General features: G+C 45.1%; 1 protein-coding gene across 7 annotated transcripts in view; it reads right to left on the bottom strand.

Annotated features, from left to right (window-relative positions):
* Nucleotides 1-2,349: 2,349 nt before the first annotated feature.
* DOCK9 (dedicator of cytokinesis 9) overlaps nucleotides 2,350-11,322 on the bottom strand; it is a 325,663-nt gene continuing 316,690 nt past the window's right edge. For all 7 annotated transcript variants that reach the window (XM_062193991.1, XM_062193993.1, XM_062193997.1 and 4 more), the window contains exons 50-53: nucleotides 9,718-9,908; nucleotides 5,793-5,893; nucleotides 5,521-5,659; nucleotides 2,350-3,597 (exon numbers count right to left, since the gene is read on the bottom strand). In XM_062193991.1, the coding sequence (XP_062049975.1) occupies nucleotides 3,475-3,597; nucleotides 5,521-5,659; nucleotides 5,793-5,893; nucleotides 9,718-9,908 (554 nt within the window). In that variant the 3' untranslated portion in view covers nucleotides 2,350-3,474. The remainder of the gene's footprint in view (nucleotides 3,598-5,520; nucleotides 5,660-5,792; nucleotides 5,894-9,717; nucleotides 9,909-11,322) is intronic.

Genomic DNA, 11,322 nt, shown 5'->3' with positions numbered 1-11,322 from the left:
GTTGAGTTCTTTATTTAGATGAGGATTAAGACTTTGCCTATAATGTAAACTAAAAATGTTGTCACAAAAATTAAGTAAAGAAAGACTGGGACCAGAGCTGTGGCATAGTGGGTAAAGCTGCCACCTGCAGTGCCTGTCATCTCATATGGGCGCCGGTTTGAGTCCTGCTGCTTCACTTCCAATCCAGCTCTCTGCTATGGCCTGGGAAAGCAGTAGAAGATGGCCCAAGTCCTTGGGCCCCTGCACCCGTGTCGGAGACCCGGAAGAAGCTCCTGGCTTTGGATTGGCTCAGCCCTGGCAGTTGTAGCCATCTAGGGAGTGAACCAGAGGACGGAATATCTCTCTGTCTCTTGATCTCTCTCTGCCTCTCTGTAACTCTGCCTTTCAAATAAACAAACAAATCTTTAGAAGGGAAGGGGAGGGGAGGAGAGGGGAGGGAGGAAGAGAGTGAGGGAGATAAGGGGGGAGGAAGTATCATTATATACTTAGAACTGTATCTGAACTACATTGAATCTGTTCTCTGTATTAGTGTCACATTAATATGGGAATTACAGAGAAATGTGTTGTAGTAATTATCATACATAAGCTGTGACCCTGAGAATCTAATGTATTAAGAAATTTCTTAAATAAAAAATAAATATAGCAATAATCTTTCCAGCCCCCTCCCCAAGAAGCTATTACATTAACATATAACTTTACACAAAGACTTACATTTGATACATAAACTAAAGGAGGTTTTGAGTGTGTTTCCTTGCAGGATCCATAACAGATACCCTTGGCTTAGAGATGGTTTCCTATTTGTATGTTGTAGTAAGTGAAGCTTGGCCGTGTTCCAAATAGAATCTTACCTGCTGTGGACTCTTTCTAGACTTTTATTTATCTTGTTACAAGGTAAGTTGAATTTTATAGCTTCTAAGTGAAGCCTTTATGACAAGGAAATCCAGCTCAATAACAGACTCCAAAAGCCACCCCTGATGATGTGAGAATCAAGGCTTATTACACTGGGCTGGTGTGGGGAAATTAGTTACATGAGGTAATTCAAAGATGGTGCCCAAACGAAGTAAGGTGGGCGGAATCCAAAGTTGTTTACCACCAAAACTAATTGGCTAAGCAACATCAGGGGAGGTAACAAAACTAGTAACAAGTGTATAGACATATGGTTGGTCCTATAAAAAATCGCCCTGTAAAATGATCGTTTAAGTGATTGGTTGGTCCTTAGCCCTGCCCCAATGACTCTGCAGTTTTGTGCTATAAATATAAGGCTCTGTTACGCACGAAATAAACGAGTTCTTGCTAGACTTGACTCCCCGCTGCCTCTGTCTCCGGGATTGGGAGGCTGGGGAACGGGTGAGCGGTGCACTTACCTTTCCTCGGATCCAGTCCATCCTGTACGGGTGGACTAAGACCCTGCAGGCTGGGATGTCAGAGACTTGGGGCAAGCATCGGGGGCTGCTCCTAAGACAAAAGTCTGAACAGACCAATGAGTGGGCTGCAGAGTCTGGTGAGTTGCCAAGGCCCTTCACCACATTCAAGATCCCCAATCCACCGATGAACAGAGAATGTTCCAGATTCCACCAGCTCCTTGGCTCCAGGGTGCTCCAGAGGAACACAGCAGCACAAGCTGTCTTTTGGTAACTGGCTGAGTGTACAAAGACAGCCTTTCCAACTCTTCAAGTAGAAAACCCAGCTATGGATTTCCTGTAGAGTCTCCTCTTCTTTCCATCACTGGACCCAGATGCGACCGAGCGACAAAGAAATGACTCACTTGCCGGACCCACTGGATACACCAGAGGCAAGACCAGCACCTGCAAACTGGGCACTGCATGGCCAGTTCAGTGTTTCGTGGGGAGTGGGGGGAGGGTTCCAGGGGTGTATGCACATGTGGCATACACCTGTGCATCTCTAGGACAAATGACCACCTTATCCCAGAGCGTCCATCTCAGAAGCAAGCAAGGGAGATGATAAAGAGGACAGCCTTGATTTAGCTGGAGGTAATAAATCAAGCATCCACATGTATTTGGGAATGCCTGGTACAATTCCCACACAGCAGTCACTCAAGTTCTCTAAAAGACATGACCCGAGAGCTGCCTTGTGAAATCTACTACAGAAACTCCTGCAGAAGCAGAGGAACTGGCGTTGCTACGACTTCCCACACACCGAACTTCCGCTTCCACAGTTACCAGCATTTGGTCAGTCTTGTTTTATTTATCCATTTACCCACCTTCTTTGTTTTCTCCCAAGTATCTGAAAGAAAATCCAGTTTCCAAGTTATTTCAGCCTCAAACGTCTCAGAATTCTGTCCTTCCCAGGAATGTCACACGAAAAATACTCAGATCCACGACCAGAAAATCAGCAGTGTTACTTTTAATACATACGTGGTACAGGATGTTTAATTACAGCAGGGCAGTGATCCCAGTTAAATAAAATTAAAAACCTTTCTTTCCCCAAATATAAAATTACTAAATTAATGTCTTAAAAGAAAATATAACATGGTGAAAGCTTTAAATTATACCACCATTCACCACAGGATTTATGATTTATCAATTACATACTCCACCATTTTGGCAAAAGGATGAAGATTTTAAAACAGTTTATAAACCTAATATAGCAAAGACTGTATACATCTCCATATTGCACTTTTTTATGTACAAGAATAAAACAGAAAAGTTTATTGCATATACTAAGACCAGCACAAGTCTGTCACAATTAAACTTAATGCAGAAGCTGATGTGAGTATTAAAAATGTAGAAATGTAATACATGTATGTACAGAATGCGGAGACTGTATTAACAAACTGTATGTACATAGCAATATACTACTTTTTACTTTTCAGTTACGTTGTGTTTTTTAATATAGGCCTTTGGTTCTAAACTGGTTGACTAGTTTTAAGCCCATATAATTCCTTAAGCTTTCTTATTTTTTAAATGCAAGGGAATCCATATAAAAGCACTAAATCTCCTGGTTCACCGGTACAAAAATTACAACGGTCAGTTCCTTTAGGTCATCAAAAACTAGTCACAAAAATAGTTCTTATATTCAACCTGAATGTGCCACCGGAAAAAAAAATATTTTCAAGATTCTCTAGCTTAGCTAAGTGGCAAACCTCCCCCTCTTCACTCTCAGGGCTGCTGCCACTAATCGGCGCCCACGAACACTTTGACTCCGGGTCCTTCACTGTCAACTGCTCTGGAAGGAAGAGTAAAAGTTAACTCCAGCTTCACAGTGTCCACCACACACTTCTGTCAAGACACAACGAAAACTTTTAATATTGCCGGTGAGATTTAAAAAAATACGTGCTCCTTTCTTCTGACTCCCATAGAAAAGCTACTACGAAATACCATAGTCCTTCATTCCCTTTCGCTCCCAGTCCCCATGGCTTCTCCCTGTGCTCGGTGTCCCCAGCGATTAGCTTTGGAAATCATCCTGAGTTTGTAAGTAACAAAGTAAGTCCCCAATGCGGTCCACGAGGCGTGATCACACAACTGAGGACGAGCTGGTCATCCCGTGAACCATTGTGCTTGTTGGAGTTCCGCTGATGGCGTTGAAGATGTGGAGCGAGTTGGGCAGGACGCTCGTCTTCTCCTCCAGGGGGCAGATCTTGAGGCACAGAAACACAACATCGTCAGAGAGTAAAGCTCCAAGCAAACATTTCTCAAAGCGGTGTGCTTTATACAACACACACTACGGGTCATCCGCACTGTGAATAGGGGTGCCCCAGGACAGCTTGGCTTTGGTGGTTTGTAGAGAGACTGTTTCAGCGCATCTAGTAAGTGAGTGCTTTCAGATCACGACAGCCGGGAGAAAGGCAAGAACGGCACGGCTTGTTTCATTTATAAGGAAAATGGAGAGGCTTCTGGACTCACCAGATCTTAAGGCGAGTTGAGGTTTATCTTACACACACTTGACTGGCACATGACCCAGTCTCGTCACTTGAAAAAGCCATTTTAAATGCACTTGGAGCATCTCTGTTTGTCTGTTGGATCCTTCTCTCAGAGTCATACAGATTTCCACCCCAGGAGAGAGAGAGAGGCTGCCCTCTGACCCTGAACAAGTGCTTTTCCCTTCCAGCGGGGCCTGGAAGGAATCCGGGTAAAAGACTTGACCTCTAGCCAGTGGAGACTCAGAACTTCCCCCTGCAGAGGCTCCTCTGGAAACACTAAAGCAAGCCTACTTTTTTGCTTAAGGTTTAAGGGGGTTTGAGCTCCAGAGCTGCTGACATAATGAGATCAAGGTTCAGTTGAGAGCAAAGTGCTGCATTAAATGTCCATACAGCCCATAATTGTTCCTATTCTCATCTTTTCCAGGGCTGAACGCCGGATCCCAGGGATCAAGCTCTGTGTTTACAATCTGGAAGCTCCATGGAAAACATCTTCAGCTTTTATGAAAATTTGTTTCCAAGAGACCTCCCTTCCTCCTTCTGCTTAGTAATTCACACACTTATTTCTTTCACCTTTTCTAATTTTTTTCTACTTTTTAAATGTCCAGGAGAGGGCTGCTTTCCTCGGTACATGCATTGTCACGACACCAATATCTACAGTTGCTCAGTCACAACTTTATGTGACTCAGTTTAATCAGAAAAATAAAATCAAAACATGACATTACCATCCCATCTGAATGTGTTAGCATGGAAAGGAAAAAAGCGCAAGTTAGTTACAGCTCAACCACGGAGATCCATTTCTTACAACGGAAATGCCCCAAGCAAATCATCACATGATAGGGTAACTGACGCACATGGCTCTGGCTTTTGTACGGCAGAAAGATAATGATGTAAGGAGCAGATAAAACCAGGTGCGTGTTACAAAGGGGCTGACGCTAATCATAAAGAGCAGGACAGTGATTGTATGAAGACGTAAGGGTTTGTGGAGAATGCCCTCTTCAAGAAGCACTCTTGGTAACGTGGCCAACTGCCCCTTCTGCCGGCAGCCGAGCCTACTCGGAGGATCCTACTGAAGAAATTTACATGGGGAGGAGACGATACCAAAGGAATCAGGGAAGATGCCCTCATGACAAGGAACACAGAGAAAGCAGTCAGGGCACACAGGCCCGCTGTGGATGGCTAGAGCTGATGAACTCTCCATACTTCCACAAGCAAAAGCCATGCCACACAACAGACATGCCCTTAAAGCAGGCAGGGAAGGCCCTTTTCTCAAAGGCCCGAGCCTGAGTGTTGAAAGTTGTAAGAACAGTATACACAATGTCTGCTTTTGGGGCATGAGGTTTTGCTTGTTTTGATTTTGTTTTAGATGGGGGTGGGGAGAGTCAAAGCTTGGGAAATACAGCCACCGCTAAGAACAATGGGGAGGCGAGTGCTGCTCTCCCCTGGTGCTTCAGATGGTTACAGGCGATCTGTGAGACACAGCATGCAGTCACACTGCTATGCTACATTTTCCTCCTCGCACACCAAGGCTCCGGGAAGACACCAGGAGGCTCAGCTCAACACAGAGTGTGCCTGAGACCCCTCGACTAATGCACATTCCCTAGGCCAGCACGGCCAGCCGCCAGCGCCGGCGCGGCTCTTACCTGCTCACGCATGATCTCGGAGAGCTCCTTCGCCATCTCCCTGTAGTTGGCCTTCATCTCTTCCTGGTACTCTACCTGGTCCTCTTTAATCAGACGCTCATTTACCGCCAAGGCCTGCCCACAGGCTTCCACAAATTGCCTGAGCGGGGTGAGAAGGGGAAATAATGACAATCAGAGGGCAAAGTGGGAGTCTGACTGGGAGAATCTTTTTCCTGAATGAACCTAGAAACGGCCCGTCTTTGAAAAGGAAGAGACATTTTAGTGTGCTTTACCTGAAAACTTCCTTCAGCAACTTCACTTTATTGTCAGGGTATCTTTTTGTGTTCGTGTCATCTAAGAAAGCGCGGGCATATGCCAGTGGACCTGCGTTGACCTAGATAAAAACCAATGATTTTGCATTACATTATGAAAAAATTTATTTAGTTAGTTTATTTAGCTTCAGATGGCAGGCATTAAAAGAGCTGTTTGGTGAGTCAGCCATGATCCCCCCCAAAAGCCATAAAGAAGATTGACGCTGTTATTCATTTGCGTCACCTGCACTGGTGATCTCACTCATCCTCAGGGCACAAGAAACCAATGCTGAGAAACGGAAGGACCTGTTCGTGTGTGAATAGCCAATAAGCAAAATGTCAGACATGCGGGGTGGGCGTCTGGCACTGTGGCTAAGGTGCTGCTCGGAACGCCCTCGTCCTGTGCCGGAGTCCCTGGGTCTCAGCCCCTGCTACTCTTCTGATCCAGCTTTCTGCTAATATGCACCCTAGGAGGCAGGAGGTGATGACTCAAGTACGTGGGCCCTTGTCACCCACACGGGGAATCTGGATTAAGTCCTGGGCTCTTGACCTCAGCCTGGCCCAGTCCAGGGCATACAGGCACTTGGGACATAAGTCAATGGAAACAAACAAACAAAAAAGCTAGAGGTCAGGTAGTAGGTCTTCCAACTCCATGTCAAGGACTCTACTAAGATATTTAGTTACTGGAACAGTGAAAAATGGAAAAATATATATGCTAATCAACTATTCACTGAACGGTAGAGATAATCATTAGCAAACTGATTTGCTATCTTGGATACAGAAACCATTTGAGGTAAGCTCACAAGTCAGAGATTAGAAGCACTTATCAATGCCTTTCTTCCAATTAGCCAAGAAGTGGTCTCTGACAAGTCAGCAAATAAAGAAAGGAATTTGGCAGGAAGGAAGCTTGGACACACTGGATAAGGAGAGTGCCCCAGACATCTGAGATAGCTTGGGAAAGGACTTGACCGTGTGGCCATTATGCAATTTGTCCTACAAGGTCTAGTGGCCTTGGACAGCAAGTGCTGTTTGTAGCTCTGAGAGCCATCATGTGTGGGACTTGGGTAGAAGTCGTAGGAGGACTGAGCCACAAGAATTCACCTGAGGCCAGGGGAGACAGGAACAATAGCTAACCCTCTGTGACAATGAACTTGTACGATCAGGACTTGGCATTCCACTAAACATGTGTGGGGCAGTCATGTTAATAACCTGGCATGACCCAAATGACGGACAGTCTCTTTATGGTCAGTTTTAGGAATATGCGAAGGAAAGCTGATGAGACTTCACAAGGTCTCAGATAACAAGATCTTGTAGTGTGGAGCCAAGAAGCCATGCAGATAGCTCTGCCCTGGAATGTGGCAACCCCAGGGGGCCTGTTGGTGAAAAGGACGATAGAAATACAGAAATAAAATAATAAAGTTAACATCTTCTGATTCCAACTTCTTTGTTACAATAATTTCTTTGTTTGGTGGGCACAAGAAGTATGTGAGGGCTTCAGAAAGCTTTTTGCAAAACAGAATTAAAAGACAGCATGAATTTCCCATGGGGTCTCTGAAGACCATTTTTATAGGCTGGTCTTATTCTTTCAGTAAGAAATTTTTTGCTTTTTAAGATGACTGGGCATTTCATAAAACTCAAAGGTCACTGTCAAATGGCAGGGCATATCCTGCCCTTTAGAAAGCTCAACCTGTCCGGCCCCACCTTGCTTGGCACTCAGGCCTCCTCACTGAGGGGTTTTATTTTCAGCTACAGGAAATTCTGGCCTCTGACCCATTATGCGATCATTTCCATTGCTGGACTATTTATATTCATTTGCTAATTTATTTTGGCACCTAAGTCTTTTAGGCCATAAGAGAAGAGAATGAAACCATCTGAAAGCACTGTCATGGTAAATGACACTTAGAAGAATTGTGGGCAACAACTCATACTTCTTTAGGGGAGATCTGATGAAAAACTAACAAAAACTGCTTTCAGGAAATGAACCAAAAAACCCAGGACATGTATTACAATCTACATGGAATATAAACACACCTTTCTTGCAACAGAAAACAAAACAGTGCACAGGGATATGTGTGTGTGTGTGTGTGTATTATATATATATAGATATCCATTCATCTATCTACATAGAAAAAACGTATTTGAATTACTTATAAGTATTTAAGAACATTGATAAAGGGGCTGATGTTGTGGCATAGCAGGTAAAGCTGCTGCCAAAAACATCAGCATCCTATATGGATGCTAGGACGAGTCCTAGCTGCCCACTTCCAATCCAGCTCCCTGCTAATGTGCCTGGGGAAGTAGCAGAGGATGGCCCAAGTAATTGGGCCACTGTACCCATCAGACCCAAAAGAAGCTCCTGGCTCCTAGCTTTGGCTGGCCCAGCTATAGCTGTTGCAGCCATTTGGAGGACTGAAGCAGTGGATGGAAGATTCTCTCTCTCTCTCTGTAACTCTGCCTTTCAAATAAATAAAATAAATTTCAATACAAAATACTGATAAAGCAAGAGACATGTTGATCATAGGAGGGAAGTGATTTAACACTAACCAATCACCTAGGAAAACACAAATGATAATTTTTTTTTTTTTTTTGACAGGCAGAGTGGACAGTGAGAGAGAGAGAGAGACAGAGAAAGGTCTTCCTTTGCCGTTGGTTCACCTGGGCCATCCTCCACTGCACTCCCGGGCCAGAGCACAGAGCTGGCCTGGAAGAGGGGCAACTGGGACAGAATCCGGTGCCCTGACCAGGACTAGAACCCGGTGTGCCGGCGCCGCAAGGTGGAGGATTAGCCTGTTGAGCCATGGCGCTGGCCACAAGTGATAATTTTTAAAAATCTCTTCCTGAAGTAAAATATGCAAAGAGAAAACTGCATTTATCATAAGCACACAGACTGATGAAGTCTCACAAACTGAACATGTTTCTTAATCAGTACCTAGATCAGAAATAAATGCTGCATTACTTGGGTGGCCATATGAACAAAATATATGTATTTTTTAAGTTGATAACTTTTACAAATGTATGTATTTATTTGAAAGGCAGAGTGAGGGAGAAGGAGGAGAGGCAGATCTTCTCTCTGCTGATTACTCCCCAAATACCTGCGACAGCCAGGCAGGGCCCAGGGTCAGGAACTCCATTCTGGGTCTCCTGTGCTGCCTTCACAGGCACATCAGCAGGAAGCTGGAGCAGAAGCAGAGGAAGGACTCAACCCCAGGGATTCCGATATGGACGCTGGTTCCCCAAGGTAGCTTTATCAGCTACACCATAAAACTGGCCCCAGCAAAATGCATCTTGATTCTTACTCTATTCCACACACACGAATGAACTCTGTGGGGCCTGCAGACCTAAACGCGGATGCTGAACAAAGGGGGACACACAGAACACCTTTGACATCCCGGGACAGGCACAGGTTTCTTTAAGAGGACACCAACAGTGTTACCTTTGAAAGAAAAACTGATTGGGTTAAATCAACGTGAAGAATTCCTGTTAGTCACAAGACACCATTAAGAGACTCAAAGTGCTTTTTCCAGATAAAGTTTTCATTGAAACCGGAAAACAGTTTCGTAAGAAAATGTACCGTCATCCACACTTCCTTATATTTGGAAGAATCGTCATGTTTTCAGCCTAGCACCTAGAACTCCCCAAATAGCTGAAAGTCAGGGTAGCATGGATGGCACTGCCTTGCTCCCAGAAGACGATGTATGAGAGTGATAGCTCACAGGTGGGTGGCAGGGACCCTAGGGCTGCCCCCCTCTGATACCAGGAGTAACGGCCTGGAAACTCAAGGCAAGTCATGGGGCTCCCACGGTAACCCCGGGAGCTCACGCAGGCCTGGCTGGCCTGAAGGACTTGAACTTCACAAGGACGGGGGCGCTCTCCGCGCGCTGCCTGAGCCTTGCTCGGCCTGGCTCACCTGAACGCTCACGCTGCCCTGCAGTTTGAGCTGCAGCTTGATCATGTCCACCTCAGCCGAGGAGCACAGCTGCCGGAGCTCCGCCACCTTCTTACTCATCTCATCGATGGCCACTTCGATGGGGTTCAGGTCCGTGTGGTGCTGGTACATGACGGGGATGCGCTTCTTCACGTACGGGAAGCAGTGGATTGCTGTGGAGGGCAAGGCCACCATTACGAGAGCCCGCAGTCCCTACCACGCTGAGGACGAAGGGATGCTTACTCCACCGGACGGATCAGGAGTCCACAGCGTGCCAAGGTCACGTGCCGGCCCTGTCTTCATTTACGGTCGTGTTTATTTAACGACAGGTCAAGAGAGTGGGGTCCTTATTCTGTCACTGTGAAGAGACTGTCTAAGCAGGGGTAGGCAACACCCGGCCTGCGGAGTCATTGGTCTGGTCTTGCCAAGGCAGCTGCAGGCGGGACTTGAAATTCTATACAGCTACGGCAGGCTAATTTTTAAGTTGATAATTTTATATGTTTTGTGAATGATGTTATAAATACCCAAATGGTCCTTGGCAGAAAAAAAGGTAGCCCACCCCTGTTAATCATTTCATAATCCCTTGCTCAGTTTTCTCATCCATAAATGTCTTATTTTTCTTGGGAAATTGTGAGATCTGAATGAGCTAGGAGGTCTAAGAAAGCTTTGAAAGCACAAAAAAGACTAAATGATACTGAGACATTACATAGCAGATTAAGTCCAGAAAAGAGTGCCACAAAATAACCCAGAGGAAATTCATTCTTCTTCATAGAACAACTTTGAATCATAGGTTAAACATGCACAAATCTGAGAAGTCAATGATAAATAACAAAGCAGAATATACTTCTAAACAGAACATTTCATTAATCATTTCATTTCAAGCTGTTGGAGCTGCAGTAACAATAAAGATATTTTGAAGCTTGGAATGGATAAGCAATATAAATAAAATACTTAGTTTTTCCTAGATTTTTCAACAAGGAATAGCTAATATCATTTCATTTATCATAATAAGATACTTGAATATATCATTTAACATATGTATATTTACTGACATGTAGATAGACACAAGTTTATCTTATTAATAAGCAAAAGTATGATGGGAGTATTATGTTTGGATTCTTTACTAATTAACTAGGTGGCCAGCGAGAGGATTTTCAGTGACAAAACTGAAACAGCGCCTGTGAGACAGAGTTCAGATGCCCCCCAGTGTCTGGCTCACACTGGAGATGTCCACCCTGAGGCAAGTCCCTCCTCTCTGTGCTCGTGTCCAGAACACGTGTTCCCTTCCGACACAGGCATCGCTCACGTGGTGTGCTGCCTGCCGACTGTCGTCTGCCTCTTCTTGTGGGATGGAACCTGCTCAAGGCCACCGATCTTTGCTCTGAGTGTGCAACCCTGGAACACTGCCAGTGCTCTATGTTTTGTTGAATGCATTTCTGCTCGAACGGCTTCATGAGAGCCAATGGGCTCCGGGAGGCAGATGGTGAGGTAACTGACTGAGCAAGCTTTAGTCTTACAAGGCCCACCAAGGTGATCTGTGGCCCTCTCTGGGGGAAATCATAGCTAGTAAGTGTGGTGGGCTGGCGC

The sequence above is a fragment of the Lepus europaeus genome, chromosome 6 (genome assembly GCF_033115175.1).
Source record: "Lepus europaeus isolate LE1 chromosome 6, mLepTim1.pri, whole genome shotgun sequence".
NCBI lineage: Eukaryota > Metazoa > Chordata > Mammalia > Lagomorpha > Leporidae > Lepus > Lepus europaeus.
The sequence above is the reverse complement of the archived record's forward strand: the minus strand, read 5'-3'. Positions and strand labels throughout refer to the sequence as shown.